The 21,216-nt window shown below is 34.0% G+C and overlaps 1 protein-coding gene across 3 annotated transcripts; it reads left to right on the forward strand.

Moving 5' to 3' along the window:
* The first annotated feature begins 8,528 nt into the window (after positions 1–8,528).
* LOC125810758 (histone-lysine N-methyltransferase SUVR5) lies at positions 8,529–21,140 on the forward strand. 3 transcript variants are annotated; one of them, XM_049490244.1, is made up of 12 exons: positions 8,529–8,795; positions 11,137–11,732; positions 12,892–13,194; positions 13,309–13,419; positions 14,554–14,652; positions 15,230–18,043; positions 18,192–18,353; positions 18,638–18,754; positions 18,821–18,924; positions 19,020–19,157; positions 20,449–20,536; positions 20,796–21,140. In XM_049490244.1, exons 2-12 carry the CDS (start codon positions 11,247–11,249, stop codon positions 20,901–20,903), a joined length of 4,530 nt encoding a protein of 1,509 aa, XP_049346201.1. In that variant the 5' UTR covers positions 8,529–8,795; positions 11,137–11,246; the 3' UTR covers positions 20,904–21,140. The 3 variants fall into 3 exon arrangements, with proteins under 3 accessions (XP_049346201.1, XP_049346200.1, XP_049346202.1); XM_049490243.1 differs by having other exon boundaries at positions 8,530–8,795; positions 11,154–11,732; XM_049490245.1 differs by lacking the exon at positions 8,529–8,795 and adding an exon at positions 9,043–9,059 and having other exon boundaries at positions 11,154–11,732.
* Positions 21,141–21,216: the final 76 nt, after the last annotated feature.

Raw genomic sequence — 21,216 nt, forward strand, 5'->3', positions numbered from 1 at the left:
TTTGTCCCACACCTTGTATATATGTATACCTCTAAGCCTCAACTTCAATCACTCTATTTTTCTATTTGTATGTCTGTTTTGGTTAGGGGGTGGGGTTGTCGTATTTTGCTTAAGATCAATATTTGTGTGTCTGTTTTGGTTAGGGGTGGGGATTGTCGTATTTTGCTCAAATCAATAAATAGAGTTGAGATTATAATTGAAGTTGTTATCAAAACAAATACTTATTTGTTCATTTTAAATATTTGGTTTAAATAAGTCATATTTTGCACATATCAATAGACCTGAGGATTATAAATTTCATATAGATTACTTTTTAATAAAATTCTTTTAAATTTCATGTACCAATTATTGAATATTCCTTGCAATAAAATATTTATGTAAGACTTTCTCAGATTTACTCTTATATTAGAGGGGGAGGGTGGGAGCTAATTTATAAATACATAGATATACATAGAGTACTACACAAATTAGTTCAAAGTTACTACAATTAAGTGAACTAATAAAGTAAATGCGAATAAATTTTTATTTGTACGAGTACTTTGGGGGAAGGGTTAAACAAATCAATTCAAATTTACTATAATTGATTGAATTGGTAAAGTGAAGAACATATCTTATTTAATCAGGATTAAATGATAATTATGCATGTCAATTACTAGTATTTATATATAAATTTGATATAAATATAGTTAGGATAATTTTTTATTTGTACGAAAGTATTGTTGTGGTGGGATGACTAGCTAGTTTACATATCCATAGGTGATAGCTAGGTCATAACGTATTTTCTACACAAGCCTTTTTGATGGAAAATTGAGCCTTCCATAGGTTTGTTTTGAGGTCAACAAAAAAGTTGTACACTAGAAAATTATAGGACCCATGGCACACTTAATTAGGTATTTCGTGTGAATTCAACCACTCATATATAAAACTATATGCACACATGTATATGCATGTACCTATTATATTGTCATTAGTATATGATTCATACCCTAGAACGACCAAATCCTTGTATATTAGGATTGGTATCCCATTAGCCTAACTAATTAAAATTATTTCAGTTACTCTTAAGATATCCAATTTCACGAGGACAGACACACTCCATAAAATATCCACCATATTATAGAATCTTTTTGAAAATTAAGCTTTTATAAAGAAGAAATTGTATTTGAAATTTACTTTTGCCTTTTTAATGCTCTTGTGGAAAATCATATACGTATCTTTTTTTTCATTTTCAAACAGTGCTTTTTTCTAGAAAGTACCAAATGCATTAACTTTTCTTGCCTTTACAAATTACATGAGGGTTTTTCTAATGTGATCGGTTAAAGTATTTTCATTGTTCATTTTTACTTGTTTATAATATTAAAAAAAAATCGATTTTAGCATATTAAAAAAAGGGAAGTATTATTAATATTTTATGCTCAATTAAATATTCCTTCTCCAAATACATTTAAATTACATCTAATTAATATGAGTATTATATATAGTAAAATACGTATTTTATTTTTTTCTAAAAGGATGTGAAAAAATCATTGTAGATAAGTAAAAGTAAAGGAAAGAAATATAACAAAGGAAGGGCAGTATAAATAGAAAGATACCATGTCTATTTATTTATTTATTTTTCACATAAGGCTAAAAGAAAGCAGTGGCATACCTCAAAAGAGATGAAAGGTGAAGGGTTAAAGGGGACATTGGATACTTGAAAGGAAATGAAGTTTTGTGGGGTTCCTTTTGTCTAAATCTTCCTTTTGTTAAAAGACTATTAAGAGATACCTATATTGTCCTTGAGTAACAAAGAACTAATTGTTTGTCAATAGAATCCTCAAAATTAAATTAAAATATGCTCATGGGACATAGAAACTTTTCCAAGATAGAGACAAAACAAAATAAGGAGTCGTGAGTATTTGCAAATTAATGTATGTAGTCATCAGTCAGGCCTTTGGTTTTTGTCGTGATGTACAACTACTCATTAGAAAAGTTTCTTTCTTAATAGCTACTTGTGATAGCAAGAAAGGAACACTTTCCCATAAATAAAATTGCATGCTATATACTGATTTTTAACTTATTGCAGAAATATAATTTTTAGTTATCTTCAGAAATTATTAACAAATTAATTCAGCTTGAAATAGAAAGTGAAGTAGAGTTGTATTTGCCTGTGTAGATTAAAGCTTTGACTGAGATGACCAAAAACAAATTCAATTATTTTCATGTTTTAATAGGTCAAAAATTTCTTTTCATGTTTAATAGGTCAAAATTTTAAAAAATACTTTTTCTAAAAAGGACAAAAAGTTAGTGTGGAATTTTAGTAGAGTTTTTGCCTAAAATCATTTCTTAACTATGACTCAAATATAATGTACATCCTTATATTATCTAAGTGAGCAAAATACATCTTTATACTATCCAAAAAATAACAAGAATCATCTTTCATTCTATTTTTTTGTTAAGAAACTTATTAAACCAATAAGAAAAATGTTTTATTCTTCTCGTATTTGCCTTTTTTCTTATTCTTATGTAATATTAGAAAAATAAAGTTCATAAAAAAAGGACAAAATAACTTGGGATAAGGGTCTAAAAAATATCCCAACTTTGGTCGGATTTGTTGTTGCGATACTAAACTTTCATGAGGACCTATTACCTCCCTAGACTATTTAATACCGCATTTTTTACCCCCTGAACTATTTAATAGTGTATTTTAAAGGTATATATGTGTCCACGTGGACACATTACTATTTATAATTTTGCATTATTTTTTATGTCCACGTGGGCAAATATATATGTTTAAAATACGGTATTAAATAATCTAGGGAGGTAATAGGTTCTCATGAAAGTTTAGTATCGCAAGAGCAAATTCAATCAAAGTTGAGATATTTTTCAGACCCTTATCCCAAATAACTTCTCTTGGGAAATGAAAGGTAGAAAAACAAGTTTTATAAATGACATCTCACTTCTCTTTGTCATTCCCCGCAACTTCCACCTCCACATAGTTTTCACTTAGTAGGCGTTTGGCCATGCGATACCATATCACGATATGGTGTCGTGAGATGGAATCAGCGTTTGGACATGCGATTTTACGCTGATTCTATCTCATGATTCCATATCATGAGAGGTGATACCATATTCTCCAAAAACCATGATATGGAATGTGATTCCATATCATGATTTGAGATATTTTAATACAATAATTGATCCATGAGTTTCTATTTTGTTAAAACAACCCCAAATTTATATCTACTAACCATTTGTTTCATATGTAAATAAAATTTATAATCACATCATTACTTTTTAAAATTTATTATTCTCACCAATATAAAATTTATTATCACTTTAAATTTGATGAATATAAATGATAAATTAGAAATTCATTTGGTGAATATAAATGAGAACGAAGGGAGAAATACTTTTTTGATTTTTCATAATTAAAAAAAACGTCTTAATCTTATGACTAAGCATAATATTGATAAAAGACAATTTTCATTGGCGGTGCCACACTTTCTTAATCTTAGTATTTGCAAAACGTTCGTTCACATGACTGAAGGATATCAAGTCCAATTGATTGAGGACCTGGGAAAATTTGATCAATTAGTTATTAATATTTAGTCAAGTGGACTAGTTATAATTTTTTTGATTAAATTTTATTAGAAGTGTTTTTGACTCAAACTTGTGGTAACTTTTTAAAATTTCGTTATTCAATAATATTTAATTATTGATTTTTCTTGTAAATAGTTAGAAGTTAGTGATGTTTGTTAATTTTTATCTTAGTGCATTTAACTTCTAAGTTAATATTTACTCACTAATGTATGCTTTTTTTCTACTTTATAGGTTATTTGTAAGAGTAGTTGAGAGATATGAGCATATCAAGTACAATTTATGTTCAATTTTTTAAATTAAATTAAAGTTAGATGAAACAATTACTTAAGTGGATAACAAATAACTTTGTAATAATTTATTATACGATTATAATTTTTTGTTTATTTGATAAGATTGAATAAACAATTGGGGCTATTTTAATAGTTTTACAACTTATGGAATTTTTATGTTTATGAGAAAATATACAACACAAAAATTTCATATCGCATGTCCAAACAAACCTTCAATTTCATCTCATGATTCCATATCATGATACCATATTGCATGGCCAAACGGGCCCTTAGATTATATATAAATATATTTGAGATTATATTTGTTGCTTACTTATAACAAAGGTAAATTTAAGAGAAAAAATTGGAGCACGTGAACTTGTGATCTCTTCGTAAAATAAAGTATTTTATGTATAGATTTTTTTTAAAAGTGGTGTAATATTATTTATTGACACTTATAGTACTACTAAGTACACTGGTTGAAGATTTAGATATGTACCTAAAGAAACTAGTGTTCAATTTCCCTTGAATACAGTTTTTTTTTTTTTTTTTAATGATTATTCTAAAAATCTTGGATTCGTCACGGACACCATAAAAGAAATCACTTAGTTTTTATTTTGTACCAACCAGACCCTAATTAAGTCCAACATGAACATACATTGTCTTTAATTTAGAGCATCACCAGAAAATGAAAACCTGTGGTTCTAGTTATATTATTATGAATTACTCTAAAAATGAAAATAAAGAGAGAAGGAAAGAAAACTGAAACTTCTATTTTATCTTATTGTCCATTTTTATATGAACTGATTCGGATTGGGCATCTCCCAATGTGCAGGGTAGGCAGAAGATAGTTAAAAAGTGTTCTTCTATACATTAAATTAAAATATAAAAATACTTATGATTTAGTCGAGCAAGTGAAGCAACTATTTTCAAATGAATCTGACAGACATCCCTTGTGATTCCATGAATAATTGAGTTGTTTATTGATATTCTGTAAATTGTGTATTACAAAAACCAACATGCCTAGTATTATTATGCTACCAATTACATATTTTTAATTTGGTTTCCCAGGCACTAAATTAAGTTAGATTCCCCTGTATCTCCTTGATTTTTCAAAAATATGTACTTCTCAAGAAACTCTCATCAGCATAATTCTAGTTGAAATGGTCAAACAAAGATTAAACTAAACAAAAATCTAGTGTTTCACTGTTACAGTCACAGAAGTAAATAGACAGTTGCTGAAATTAACAGTGTGGAAAAGTTGAGAACTAATTTTTTCACCAAATTCAATCTAAATGTTAGAATCAGACAAATTAGAAGAACTTACGCTTAATTTTCTTGTATAACATAGGCTTAATTTTCTTGTCGCCATCAATGTTAATCAATTGTCTGTATACTTATAAATATATACATGTCCATGAGTTTTAAAATTAAGATGTTAGAAAATTAGTTTCCCAACTGCTAGTCTACTACTAAGTGAGCTTTGTCATGCTCCTGTATGAGTGAAAAAATGTACTGTGAAACACTATTTCAAGTTATTCACAGGATAAAAGTTACTTATATATAAACGGATACTACTGTCAAAAAGAAATTCTTCTAACTTATTTAAGAGACCTGATTGTGTAGATATTTTTTCCATATCAGTGCATATATGATGTGAAGAGGAGATGCGCGGTTACACAAATCATGAGGAGTGGTGAGAGGTTGGCTATAATGGGTGTTAGGATAGAGGTAACTAGGTAAAAAAAAGGTTTGGAGATCGAAAATTAAGATAGAAGATTAGTATGTAATCAAAGTGGTATAGTACCTTTAAGAGGGATCAGAGTAGTATTACTACTATTTAGTATGTCAGTAATTTTTACTTCGTTTTATTACTACCTATTTGCTTCATTGCTTATGTCTATCTTACCTTCTTGATAGCGGTATTTTTTTTCAACTGCTTTGTTATTGTTATTTTGTTATCATATTATTATGTTTCGATAATTATTCTTCTAATTCTAGGGTGGTCTATTGAAAACAACCTTTTTACCTCAAAAAGGTAGAGTAAGATTTGAGCAAATCTTACCCTCCATAGACACGGATTAAACCGAGTATGTTGGTGTTGGTGTTAGTGCTTATCATAGCAGTGGCTCTTTTTAAGTTTCCATGCAGAAGGCTGTCCGTAAAGCAATATATGTGACAAAAGTCATTTATGATTACAGAGTAGAGTACAATCGATTTTTGAAAATAGAGGAACAGTTAGGGTTCTTTTGATGTGCCCATATTGTACTCATTTAGATTCAAAACTAAAAAACGAATCAGATATTCTTGTTTTCACTTCATTTTCTTTATCAGTTGCTGTTTATGAATCATGATGTGAATATCTCACGAGCCCTCTGGCATAGAGTCATTGTTAATAAACTTGACATCAACATTTGAGAGAAAAAGTTAAGGCTTTTTTGTGGGGCTGAGAAGAGGGGCAGGCCGTGATTAGAGAAAGGTGTTAGAATCCCCATAAAGAAAAAAGACATTAAAAAAAGGGAACTTTCCAAGAGGATTTGGACAAGGGAGTCAATGCCAATGATATAAGGGTGCAAAAGGCATCTCTTTCTCCCAAAAAAAGAGATATGATGTTATTTAGTACTTATAATATGTGGTTCCTATAATTTATAAATAAAAAAAAGTAATTGTCCTTTATAATGGGCTTTTCAGCCCATTTATCTGCTCATTCCAGGCCCAACAACGCTTACATCTATTTACCTTCTAGCATTTGTGTTCTACAGTGTAAAATTTCCCTTATATGAGGGGGGGAAGATTCCAATTAAGGAAAGTGGTGCCATAAAATACTCTCTTATTTTAATTTGTTTATTTTATTTTATTTTTTAATAAAGAATTTTGGCTTCTTCGATAATTTTCAATTTTTTTAAAATATAAAATTTGACTCATAAGTTTATATTTTATAAAAAAAAGACCTCCTATTTTGAAATTTGCAAAAGAAAACCAACAACTTGTGGTTGGCATGAAGGGATTGTCTATCATTTAAAAATATTATATTAAAAAATAGCTAGTTATTACGGTTGATTATTGTTGATTAGTGAATCTTTGTAAAATTATGTGTACTTGAAAGTTTCTAATTGCATGTATTTATTTATAAAATGAACATAAATTTGTGATTTATTAATGCGGCTCCTTAAAATATCTCGATTGCTTATTTGTGAATTATGATTTACTCAATTGGTAAAGATTGTATGAGAATTGAGGACAATTTGATAGTTTTTATGATTTGTGAGGCTTTCATATTACGAGGAAAAATAGAACTTAATGAAACCAAATTGCCTCTCCAAACAAATCTTCAAATTAGTTTGATTTCAAATCATGTCAAAACCAACCTAACAGATTAGAAAAAGGTGTGACAAGTAGATATAATGGGGTACCAAGAAAGGTTGAGATAGGCTGAAAAATATTGAGATATAGTGATTAGACAAAATATGATGCAACTCAAGAATAATAGGAGGTTACATATTAGGGTTGAAGGTTAGTAGGTATGGGGTGTTGTCTTACTTTTTGAAGGGGTTAGTCATAATTCTTATACTGTATTTCTTTTGATTCCGTTATCATATGTTGTTTATTTTATTAACGTTATTACACTATTTTATGGTTGTTAGTGTTTTCTTATTACTTTCTTTGTTTTATTCATTATTCTTTTTTATATCTATTTTTTGATATTTTGTACTCGATATCTTAAGAGTCTTTCAAAAACGACCTTTCTACCTCCACAAAGTAGGGGTATGTGTACGTTGTTGTTGGATGATAAGAAAAAGACTCGAGGAGTATATTAACAGAATAACAATTTCCAAGATTTTCAAAGATCATATTAGGGTGGTAAGTATCTTTCCATTCTTAATTAAAAAAATAGGTTCTAATTTTGAACAAGACCAAAATTTTCAGGCTCGAATTCACGTATTACTTTTGATAAAAAGTGTTTTACTCACAAGTGAGATTTTTCTGCTCAAATCCAAATTAATTGACCCCAATGGTTTTAATGATCCTTTTTATCTATTACCATTTATAGCAATACATAAAAATACTATGACAAATTTGCTATGTGTTAAAAGGGAATTATGCATGCAATATAAATGTATTATAAGATTTAAAGATATTTTATATTTGTTTGGTAAGAAATTGACACATTATATTGTGTGATAAATGTATTATCCATGAATAAAATTTGAATTATATGTGTTTTAGAATTTTTTTTCTCTATAATATATATTAAAACTATATTATAAATATTTTATAAGTGTTCAGTGATTTTTTTACTGCTATAGATAGTAAATATTTTCTAAAATTTCTCTAAGCCCATAGCGGTCCATCAAACGGCCCATCTAAAATTTCATGATTTTGGAATCCCTATTTTAACCTTCTTCGAAATTAGTCCATCTCCTCGGTGTACTTTACTGCACAACTACCAATCAATCGTTCAACAATCTCGATGTACGCATTCTCATTGTTAAATAATAAAATATCATAAAGGCCCCTAACTTAACCCATTTATTCCAAATCTAGACCCACTTCACGTTACGGAATTCTCATGCCTTAAATCTCCTTCACCTACACCCGAAAACAAACTCCATTAATATTCTACTTAGGTCTTTTCTTCTTCCGTTATTATTATTTTTTTTTATATCAAATTTTCTCATCATCTTGCCCCCTCTTTTCTTTCATCCCTAATTTACCCACTTCGATTTTATAATATTTTTGGACCCTTATACGTGCCCATTCAACCATTATTTCTAAGCTTAAAAATCTGGTCACCACGCATTTATTATATCTTTCCTTTTTTCCCTAACACTCCAACAATATAACTTAGTCAAAAAATAAAAAAATAAAATTGTTATACCCCTCTCTCCAAATCTGCACCCACTGGAAAAATATTCTTAGAATTTCTTGATCTCTGCTGTAAAGGTACATTTTCTATCATCTCTTTTATGCCTCTAATTTAGCTTAGACAATATTAGTCTTGATATATATATATATATATATATATGTCACATATTTTTTTTAAAATTTATATGTGTGTTGCCATGTCTGTCTACCTAGGTCTCTTCATACCCAAATACGACAACCAACATGCACCAGTAAACCCTTGCACGAAAGCAACAAAACCCACTTCCCTTTTGATTTTATTTTATTTCATTAAAGATTTCTAGGGCGATACATACATTTGGGGTAGGTCAATTGAATTTGGTACTTTTTTTTTTGATTTGGACCCACCTTTGGTTCCTAGGATTGTCGTGGTACATTCTTGATCTGTGTTACAATTTCAATTTTGATATAGTTAGGGTTTTAATTCTATTGATGTTAATTGATAATTAAGATAATGTAGGTTTATGTTTAATTGTGTTTGATTTGGTAATTTATAATTTCATATACATGGGTGTGAAGCGGTGTCTTTGATTATTCGTAACGGTTTCATACCAGTATCGCATGACTTGTTTAAAGATAATTATTTGTAACAGTTATTTGATGTAACTTCCTAGCTTAATGTACATAATTGACATGGAATTCTGCTCGTGTATCGGTAGATGTCATTGGTTACAGTTGAAATTGGATTGAAACTTTAGCAGTCAATTAAAGGTGGACTGCGAAGCGAATGCTGAGATAGACAGCTGAGGTTTTTCGGTTCAAACAGTTGAATTATTAGTTTCCAGAGAGGGATTTCTATATGGATTAGGACTTGAATCTGTAGCAATACTTTACCGATTTGACTTGTATAATTGGGCATTGTTTACTTATATATTTTCTGCACATTAATATTTTCTAGTTTTGGTTCAGAAATTCTCTTCTTCTTGGTAGCATCACTATTACTATTGTTGTTTTACCTCATCTAATAACATACTCCATTGTTTGTTAATCTTTGGGGAGGTCATTAGTCTAACTTACTAGAAAGTAAAACAAATACTCCCTCCGTCCATTTTTACCTGTTGTCATACCTCTTAAGGAATGACAATTTTACTATATTACCCTTTGAATATAATAAATCCAATATTTTGAGAAATGACTATAGTTAATAATAACGGTGAATTAGGAACTAAGCGATAAATTATCTTTTGATTATCTAAATTGGACACGTAAAAGTGGGCATGTATTTTTAGTACAGTAGACAAGTAAAAGTGGATAGATGTAGTAATTAAGAAGGAAAGTATGGATTTCTGTGAGATAAGTTATGCTGCATTTTTCCTCTCAAATCTTTGGATAAAAAAGATAATTCTCTCTTTTTCATCCTGATGTGTTCTCGGGATCTGTTTTTTGGAAATAAGCAAGGATAATATTTTAGAACATTTTTTTTACAATTTTATGAATAGTTTTGGATTTAAAATCTGCTCATATTATGTTCCTTTTTGTTACATCCAGTAAACATAAATCAATGTCCTTTTCATGAAGAAAATTATTTATATGCATCTCTGTGTGTTTGTGCATAGTTTCTTCCCTCTTTTAACAATAACTTTTCATTTTCAGTTTGTGGAACACTTATAATAGGCCGAGTGACCTGATTGTCTAAATGAAGTACAATTATAGTACTAATCATTCCTTACAGAGTTTAGAGTATATGCTCAAGTTTCCACTCAAATGCTTTGCAATTTCAAAATTTATTTTTTTCTTAAACGACATTTGATCAGTAGGATAAACATATAAATAACATGATGGGACCAAAATAAGTTGCAGATTTTGAAAGACATTCATCTACAGTACTAAATATTAGAAGCATCATGAGAATGATACACATGTTTGGAGGTGGTAAAATTCTTCATGCAACCTTAAATAAAGTAAATTTTAACACTAGTCACTAGCAAATACACTGGCGAAAGTTACCTTTGTATATATTATTTTTACCAAGATAGGATCCATGGTAAGAAGTCTTGAATAAGAAAGATTCTGTTGGTTTCCTATTTGCCATGGTTTGTTAATAGCAAGCTAAATGTATTTTTAAGAGTTCAATTAAATGGGAGGAGTTAGTCCACATCGGTTTAACTCTGTGTGGCATGTAATTTAAGATTTGAGTCCTGCTGGCTGATATGATTATAGAGATTGTCAGAAAATACTCTGCCTGCTATTTCAAAAGAGTATCATTGCTGCTGTATGCAAGCAGTTGAAAAAGGTGCTTTTTTTGGTTTATCATAACCTTTTGTATTTGGCGCTTGAAAAAGTAACTTCTTTTTATTCTGCTTATTGCTAAGAAAATAAACTGCATGCATGTAGTTTATCTCAGAGGTTTTGTATGTTTGTTTATTCTTAGAATTTTCAGATTACTTGTTTAACCAGGATACTAGTCAGGTTAGCATATAATAGAGAGGTTGAATTCATCGCCAAACTCGTTCAGTCATCGTATGGCAGTGAAGATTTTCTTCTGCAATCATGGAAGTGCTCCCATGTTCCAATATACATTATGTCCCGGAGTCTGATTGCCCTCAACAGGGCTCTGGAACTACTCTTATGTATGGTGGAAAACCAAACCACCTTGAACATGCAGAACAAGTTCAAGCCGGTGATGTGAAAGTCGATGATGTCCTTCTTAATATGAAGGAGTTTCAGGAAGAGAAAGCAGATGGACGTCAATTCTCTGTCGAGGGATTACCAACTGCAGATGTGATTCCTACTAAAGATGCATATTATGATTTTGGGGGAGATGGCCAAATGCTGTCCAGTGATTTCCATGATTCTGGAGATGACAATGTTGTGGAACATGATCATGTTACAAGATCTGATCTAGTGCCAGAGTGCCTGCGACCAGTTGTTGACACTATTGAAAGTGGACTCCCTTATAGTAACCAGGTTGTGGGATCCTCTTCCTGTGAGTCCAAGTGGCTGGATGAAGATGGACCTCTAGCAGTATGGGTCAAGGTATTTATTAGTATTTGGTCATTTTATCTCGGTATATATTTCTATAACCTACATGCTTAACTTTTCCTATTTGGATAAAGATATTTTTGGAGTCCTGTACCCTTTAATTCTTGTGTTTACTTAAATCACCTTTAAAAGTGGATATCAACACAACATGTTCCTGATTGGCGGAGCAAGTGGTTCTCGGTGAGAGGTAGTCAAACTGAAAATGACACATCGTAAGTCTTAGACATAAGTTCATGACATTAAGCCATTGAGCTGCATGGAATGAAATTTTTCTTAAAAAGTATGTTCTGCATATCGATTACCCAAGTTTAGTGAGTGTAGGACATATTTTCTTTCAATTCAACAGATTGAAATGTTGCATCAAGGTTTCTTTTGGATTGGTGTGATCATGATCATACTTGCTACTCCTATTACATACAGATTTTGGCTGATTACACGGATTCTCTTTCATTCCTTTATTCATGTACTGAGAGGGATCTTGCAATTTCTCATTTTGTACATAATAATTGAATCACTGGAATTACTAAGAAAGGACCTTTGACATTGCTTCCTTTTCTTTCGGTAAAGTCAAGCACACCAAGATGGTGTCAAAAGTATGTAGATGTATGTTTCAAGACTCTCAACCACAATATTCCATCAAACTATTCTAAATATCTATACAAAAGGGGATCCTCTATTTAGTACAAGATATAAATGAGAAAAATAGAAGTAAAGAGTTACCTAGTACCTGTTGTTGGTGGGAGGTGGCAGGTATCCCGTGGAATTAGTCGAGGTGAGTGAAAGCTGGCCTGGACACCACGGTCATTAAAAAAAATAAAATATAGAAGTAAAGAGTGATATCAAGGAAGGGATGAGATGAGGCGAAGTCAACTTATAAAACTGATGTTGGACATAATTGGCTGGTAGTCATTTGTCCATCTTTAGTAGCAAATTTGCGTTCCCTTTCCATACTCGAAAATATTGAGGAATAGTTTTAATGTACAATCTGATGCTCTTTGTAAAGTATAATTTTATGGAAGCACATTGCATTTTGCCTTTGTTACCCAACTAATACTAACCCTCCTTGACCCCCCCCCCCCGCCCGACCCCCGCCCGAAAAAAAGAAACAAGATTGCTTACTGATGACTCTTTATTGATTTTGCATATTCTGTAGTGGAGGGGGTTGTGGCAAGCAGGAATTAGATGTGCAAGAGCTGATTGGCCGCTATCGACTCTCAAAGCTAAGCCTACGCATGAGAGGAAAAAATATCTTGTGATATTCTTTCCTCGCACCAGAAATTATTCTTGGGCCGATGTGCTTCTTGTTCGCCCAATTAGTGAATTTCCGCATCCCATTGCATATAAAACCCATAAAGTTGGGGTGAAAACGGTGAAAGACTTGACTCTTGGTCACCGTTTTATCATGCAAAGACTTGCTATCAGCATACTGAATATTATTGATCAATTACATGCCGAGGTTTGCTTTTGAAGCTCATATTACATATAGAGACACACATTCACATTTAATTCATGCTTGTTTTTAACTTTTTTATTATCTTTTTAAAGTTGAGATGCTACTTGACTCATGTAGGCACTAGAAGAGACTGCTCGCAGTGTGATGGTATGGAAGGAATTTGCAATGGAGGTTTCCCGCTGCAAGGGCTATCCTGATCTTGGAAGGATGCTTTTGAAATTTAATGATGTAAAATCTCCTGTCTTTGAAGCTACGCAAAGATGCATACTCTCCCCTCTTTTGTGTTTCCTTTCTCCAGCACTCTCCTTTGATGTGGTTCACGACACTAAAATCTGGTTCCTGAACTGCATTGTTGTTTTTGACACTGCAATTTTCCAGTGCCATTCTTTTGCTTCTTTGTTTTAAAAATGGTAACATATCTTACACGGATTCTTCTTCTTATTGATCTTAAAGTGCCAATTGTTTCTAATCCTCTGTTGTTCTTTAAGCTAAGTAGAACAGCCACTACCCAAAGATTGTTGTGTCCAGGTAGGCCTATGTCGCTGGCAAAACATCTATACTTTGGAATCATCAAACTAGCAAAAATTATGTTGTCAAACTTTAATGTTGACAATTGACTATTGGACGAATGAGTCAACACACGTCCTTAACATGTCTCTAGCATGACTAGAATGGGAGTGCTCTTAGGCTTTAATTCGACTTATCATGAAGATTTTTCCAAATGGATCCCTTGAGTTATTACTTAATACTTTTTGTAAAGATATGACACATGGCCCAAAAGCTAGCTCATGAGGGGAGGATTACCTAAGTCTTTATAAGCAGCCCATTGGTCCATTCCCAACCAATTTGGGACTCTAACCCACTTTAACACTCCTCTTCATGCCTAGACCCTACTAGAGTGTGGACCGGGAGCCCAAATGGGGATGGACCTAGCTATGATACCATGTAAAGATATAACACTTGAGCCTAACTCAACCCCAAAAGCAGCTCATGAGGGGAGGATTTGCCCAAATCCATATAAGTATACCACTAGTCCATTCCCCAATCAATGTGGGACTCTAACCCACTCTAACGCTATCTTTGATAGGTATAGTAATGAATACAACAATGTATATTTGTCGATGCTACTCTGTATATAAGTTTTTCAAGTGGAGGGTAAAATGAGTTCAGTTTACCAAACATCATCTCTAACGAAGAAAAGAAAAGGACAGAAATGTATAGTAAGGTAAAAAACCGAAACAAATAATTGGTATCCGTAATCAAGGTTTGACTTCTCATGGCTTGCACTATACTTATTCTTGCTTGGCCTGGATAATGCTATTCTTGCTTGTGCCTGGATAACACAATCATTTACTTATGCAGATGATACTGCCGTTGTATAAAAAATCATTTTCGATGGAGTCTTGGATTCAGCACTGTCAGAATGCCAACAGTGCTGAGACAATTGAAATGCTGAAGGAGGTAAATCCCTAAATGATGCTCATATATGCATCCATTCTGCTGTATATCTTGGTTGTAAAATTTTTATTGTTTGTTTTGCTGTTCTTTTGTTGTCTTTTTCTTGAGTGAAAATTTATTACTTCTAATAATAATTATGAGTAATTAATTATAATATATGTGTACTTGACTTCTTATGATTGAGTTTCTGTTTCCACACAACTGGAACTTTGGAGTTTTACTGCACCACTGAGGCAGTTATATGGGATGGGTGTTGCTCTTTTAAGAGCTGATTGCTGCCATTGAAAGTGAAGTTTTGCAAGGACTAAAGTATGATTGTTGTTGATGCATAGGAACATGCTTCATTGTCAAGAAGCAGAATCCAACTTCCTGTTGGCACTTTGGGATGTGGGAAGGACGTGTGCGTGTTAGTCCTTGATTATGTCTGCAGTTACTTCACTGATGACAGTTGCTACCTTCTCAATAGCATTTTACCTTATCAGTGAAAACCCATTTGATTGAATAGATGCTGAACTGGTCTTTTGAAATTTCATCATATTAATATCTTGGCGCAGACTAAAGCTTTTATCTTTCTATTCAGGAATTGGCTGATTCTATACTTTGGGATGAGCTGAACTCACTTCCAAATGAAGGATTACATCTTGATCTGAACTCTCAGTGGAAGAATTGCAAATCTGAGGTTATGAAATGGTTTTCAGTTTCACATCCCGTATCTGATAGTGGAGATGTTGAACAGCCGAATAATGATAGCCCATTGAAAATGGAGCTTCAGCAGAGCAGAAAGAGGCCCAAGCTTGAAGTTCGTCGTGCTGAGGCACATGCTTTGCCAGTGGAATTTCAGGTGTCACATCAGGCTGTCCCTGTTGGATTTGATGCTGGTGTTCTTGGTGGCCATGATATCTCCAAAAATGAACTGTTAGAATCTGAACCAACAAAAGATGACATTTCTCTTGGAGAGGTTCCTCCAAGTGGTACTCCTGGTAGTGTGGCAGATAGATGGGAAGAGATTATTGTTCAAGCAGACAGTTCCGACGTCATTCAGATGAAAGATGTGGAACTGACCCCTATAAATGGAGTTGTTTCAAGTAATTCCTTTGATCATGGAAGTAAGAATCGCCAGTGTATGGCTTTTATTGAATCCAAAGGAAGACAATGTGTCAGATGGGCAAATGATGGTGATGTTTATTGTTGTGTGCACTTGGCCGCTCGCTTTGCCAGTAGCTCAATTAAGGTGGATGCATCTCCACTTGTTGATACACCTATGTGTGGAGGGACCACTGTTCTTGGGACTAAATGTAAACATCGCGCCTTATGTGGCTCTCCTTTCTGTAAGAAACACAGGCCCCGAGATGAGAAAGGATTAGGTTCTATTTTGCCTGAGAGTAAACATAAACGAAAGCATGACGACAATGTCCTTAGATTGGATACCTCAAGTTGCAAAGATATTGTTCTCGCTGGAGCATTTGATGCTCCGCTCCAAGTTGATCCTATCTCAGTTCTTCGTGGAGAATCTTGCTATAGGAACAACTTGCTTGAGGTGCCTCGGTATTTGCAGAACAGACCTAGTGGTTCTGAGATGCATTGCATTGGTTTGTGGCCACATGGAAGTGAGCTTTGCGTAGAAAGTCCAAAACGACATTCATTATACTGTGAGAAGCATTTACCAAGCTGGCTTAAACGTGCGAGGAATGGCAGGAGTAGGATAATTTCAAAGGAAGTATTCATAGAACTTTTGAAGGATTGCCAGTCCAGGGATCAAAGACTGTATTTACATCAAGCTTGTGAGCTTTTCTATAGACTTCTCAAAAGTTTACTTTCCTTGAGAAACCCAATTCCAAAAGAAGTGCAATTCCAGTGGGTCATATCTGAAGCTTCTAAAGATCCAATGGTTGGTGAATTCTTAATGAAATTAGTTTGTACTGAAAAAGAGAGGCTGAAAAGTGTTTGGGGCTTTAGCTCTAGTGAAAATGCACAAGCTGCCTCTTACATCGAAGAACCAATTCCATTATTAAGGATTACTGATAATGACCAGGATCATTGTGATGTCATAAAGTGCAAAAATTGCTCAGAGACGTTTCCAGATGAGCAAGTGCTTGGCACGCACTGGATGGACAACCACAAAAAGGAAGCTCAATGGCTGTTCAGGGGTTATGCTTGTGCTATCTGCCTGGATTCTTTTACTAATAAGAAAGTTTTGGAAACTCATGTGCAGGAAAGGCACCATTCACAGTTTGTTGAAAATTGCATGCTTTTCCAGTGTATTCCGTGTACTAGCAATTTTGGGAACTCAGAGGAGTTATGGTCCCATGTGCTCACCGCACATCCTGCCAGTTTTAGATGGTCTCATACTGCTCAAGAGAATCATTTTCCTGCAAGTGAGGTTGCGTCAGAGAAGCCTGATATAGGCTACTCGTTGTCGACACAGAATTTCAATTCAGAGAACCAGTCTGGTTTCCGAAAATTCATCTGCAGATTTTGTGGCCTGAAATTTGACTTGCTACCTGATCTAGGCCGCCATCATCAGGCTGCTCACATGGGTCCTAATCCTGTTGGCTCTCATATCTCCAAGAAGGGCATCCGTTTATATGCTCATAAATTGAAGTCAGGAGGACTTAGCCGTCCGAAATTCAAGAAGGGTCTCAGCTCTGTAGCATATAGGATTAGGAACAGAAATGCTCAGAATATGAAGAGACACATCCTGTCATCAAACTCCATTATTAGTGGAAAATCTACGATTCAACCTAGTGCAACCGAGGCAGCTGGTCTAGGTAGACTGGCAGATCCCCACTGCTTAGATATTGCAAAGATATTGTTTGCTGAGATTAAGAGAACAAAGCCACGGCCAAGTAACTCAGACATCTTATCAATAGCTCGGATTACTTGCTGCAAAGTAAGCCTCCAAGCATCACTTGAAGCAACATATGGAATTTTGCCAGAGCGCATGTATCTCAAAGCAGCAAAATTGTGTAGTGAGCACAATATCCTTGTAAGCTGGCACCAAGATGGTTTCATTTGCCCTAAAGGATGTAGACCTGTTCATGATCCTTTCATAGTATCTTCAGTACTTCCCCATCCTGGTCAAGCGAATAGAACTGGAAGTATTCCACCAAATTCTGCTATTAGTGAGTGGACTATGGATGAATGTCACTATGTCATTGATTCTCAACAGTTCAAGCATGAACCATCCGACAAAACTATTCTCTTGTGTGATGACATAAGCTTTGGACAGGAGTCAGTTCCGATAACTTGTGTGGTAGAAGAAAATCTTTTTGCCTCCCTCCACATTCTTGCTGATGGCTCCAATGGCCAAATTACCACAAGTTCTCTACCTTGGGAGAGCTTTACCTATGCAACAAAATCATTGATTGATCAATCCGTGGATCTTGCAATAGGGGTAACTTGTTTTGACTTCTAGTATTCCTTGCAACTTCCATTTCATCTGGCAAAGCACCGGAACAAATGGTTTTCATAGCCTTTAGTTGTTTTTTTCCCTCAGTCACTGTCTCCCCTCCTCTCTAAATCATCTTTCCCTTTTATGGCAGAGTTCCCAATTGGGGTGTGCTTGTCCAAATTCATCATGCTCTTCTCAAACTTGTGATCATATTTACCTTTTTGATAATGATTACGAGGATGCAAAAGATATTTATGGGAAGCCTATGCGTGGAAGGTTCCCATATGATGAGAGAGGTCGGATTATGTTGGAGGTAAAAATACATTCCTTCGATTTTTCTTTCGTAATTTTGTGATTTGCAGTCCGTAGTTTTTTTGGCTGATAATTATGCACTCTAGGATGCCTTGTGTACTCTTGTCATTAAAAAGATAAGGAATCCCTGTGTACTATCTTCTGCTCAATAATCTGGATTTGTCTGATAACTGTGTTGGCTGAGAGAGCATTACAGTATGATCATCATACATGATGCTTGAAATTTTGTAGGGTTTGTTCTATTTGATTAGCATTTTGCGCCTGATTGTCTAACTTGATTTTCAGGAGGGCTACCTTGTCTATGAATGCAATCAATGGTGCTCGTGCAGTAAATCTTGTCAGAATAGGGTTTTACAGAGTGGAGTGCGTGTGAAGCTAGAAATATACAAAACCGAGACAAGGGTAATGCTTTGATCTGAAATTATTAAGGCGTTAGTTTCTCTAGCTATTTACTATTTTATCTTACAGGGATGGGCAGTCAGGGCAAGAGAAGCAATCCTTTGTGGTACATTTGTGTGTGAATATGTAGGAGAGGTACTTGATGAGCAGGAAGCAAATAAAAGACGCAATAGGTTATAAGTTTATAACACATTCTACTTGGTAGCTAAAATTTCTTTGTTGTATGTCATTGCACCTTATTTATATCTGGATCCACCTATTTGAGTAGGTATGCCACAGAAGGTTGTGGGTACTTCTTGGAGATAGATGCTCACATCAATGATATGAGCAGACTGATTGAAGGGCAGTCTCCATATGTAATCGATGCTACTAACTATGGAAACATTTCCCGTTATATCAACCACAGGTACTGTTACAGCTCTCTTCTTGATTTACTTTAATCGCAATGTGGTTATAATTGCCTCAATTTGCATTATATTGAGACCATCAGCTCCAATAGAAGTGTATAAGTAAAGGCAATGTGGAAATACCACGTCTCAAAGTTCCTTTATAATGCCAAACAAAGCTTATAATGGTCAGTTCATTAACTGAAGATTGACAAACCAACAAATCTATTATTACAATACCAGCATGCAATTCCTGTACTAGGCAAAAATTCAATTGAGTTCTACTCCAACTTGCTATAAAGATAAAAGGTCTTCTTTTACGTAAAAAACACTGTTAAGTAGTCTGCAAGAATACCATCTTTTTGCTCCACCCGTGCATGGCACTCCTTACCCACGGAGCAGCATACTGAAAAAAAGTCACAATCAAGATACGACTGATTTACTATCTTTTTCTGTTCTTTTTTTTTTTACTTGGCCAGTACACTCTAGTGATCAATTTGCTTAACTCAACTGCATACAAAGCATAATTCCTGTTTTCAATTCCACCAAATCTGTTCTAAAATATGTAGGTTATTGACTGATCATTAAGGGCTTCTTCAACTTGTTCTCACTTCTGCCATTCAGTGCTTCTACCTCACCTACCTGGGTGTTGCTGAGAGATTTAAATAGATATAACTATGTGGGATTAAATTGGGGTACACTGTTGTTGTATAACTATGTGAAAGTTTGTCCTGTGTCTTACATCTTTTATTTTTTTGATGATTGTGTAGAGTTTCTACATATGATTTACACCTTGGTTTCCTATAAAGTAGTTTCCCATAAACACTGCTAGAAAGTTCTCGCCGCTTGTTTTTGTCAAGCAAGATAGCTTATTGGGTGGGCCCTTTCTTATAGAATGTAGAGCAATTATGCTGGTGTAGTACTAATTGCATAGGACATAATGAGTACTACAACCATGCTGCCTACATGAAAATCTTAATAGATGAAATATTCCTACTTAGAATGCATATGCAATTAGGATGGCTTCCAGTGGCCTGTAGATTGCTGCTTGTCAATGGAATGATCCTTCACTTAACAAATGTCTTATTTGTAACTCAAGAGGAGTTTAAGTTCTCTTCTGCTGTAAAAGTAGCATACACACAAACACAGAAAATAAAAAAAAACAATATTGATAAGTGAAACAGTAGCTGTTTTTTTTTTTTTTTTGGATTTCCTGCTGCTGATCATGAGTTGATGTGTAATATTATTTCAGATTGCTTTCAGTTAAGTTCTTACGAAAATGTTTTGGTTTCTCTTTTGTTGCAATTTTAGTTGCTCACCAAATCTCGTGAATTACCAAGTTCTCGTGGAAAGCATGGAACATCAGCTTGCACATGTTGGTTTTTATGCAAGGCGAGATGTATGTTCTCTCTCCTCTTTGGTAAATATTGGTCAAGTGACGATGCACAATTGTATCAGTCAGATCATGAAAAAAAAACAGATTGCTGCTTGTTCTTATTTTTTTTTTACTGGATTTTTTTTGGGTAACTTTATTTGATCTCAGCTAGGACTGGTTTATCCCCTGATGTCTGAAGTTTTTGTCTGATACATTATGCCCCCTCCTTCTCTTTGCCTTTCGTGACTCTGACATAGTGTACCCCCTCGACTTCCTTGAGCAGATACTTGCAGGTGAAGAACTGACCTATGATTATAGATACAAACTATTGCCCGGAGAAGGGTCTCCATGCCTGTGTGGCTCCTCCAATTGCAGGGGACGTCTTTACTAAATCCTCTACTTAATATATTGTGCATTCAGAGGTTTATGAATTCAGATCTGTAGAGATTTGGAATCCCGAGGCAGGCCTGGTGTGTTAGCAGGAAGCAAAAAGTTTGTAATTGTCCTTAGTTTATAGTTTGTGTGACCTAGTTTTGTCACACGTCTTCTGGTGATGTAATGAAATTTACCATCACAGATTTGTAGCTTTACCAGTTTGCTTTTTCTTTCTCTATAGTTTCTGGGGTCACTCACTCTTCAATTTCAATCAGAAATGCATGGCCAAATTTCCACTCATAAATGTAGAGACAAGAATTTGAGTCTAG

This window comes from Solanum verrucosum, unplaced genomic scaffold (genome assembly GCF_900185275.1).
Source record: "Solanum verrucosum unplaced genomic scaffold, falcon-dt-bn FXZP01000032.1, whole genome shotgun sequence".
In the NCBI taxonomy this organism is placed as follows: Eukaryota; Viridiplantae; Streptophyta; class Magnoliopsida; order Solanales; family Solanaceae; genus Solanum; species Solanum verrucosum.

Coding starts and splice junctions, on each gene's coding strand:
- LOC125810758 (XM_049490244.1), top strand. CDS start 11,247: ATGGAAGTGCTCCCATGTTCCAATATACATTATGTCCCGGAGTCTGAT. Junction 18,044..18,191: donor CCGTGGATCTTGCAATAGGG/GTAACTTGTTTT, acceptor CTTTTATGGCAG/AGTTCCCAATTGGGGTGTGC. Junction 18,755..18,820: donor TATACAAAACCGAGACAAGG/GTAATGCTTTGA, acceptor TTTATCTTACAG/GGATGGGCAGTCAGGGCAAG.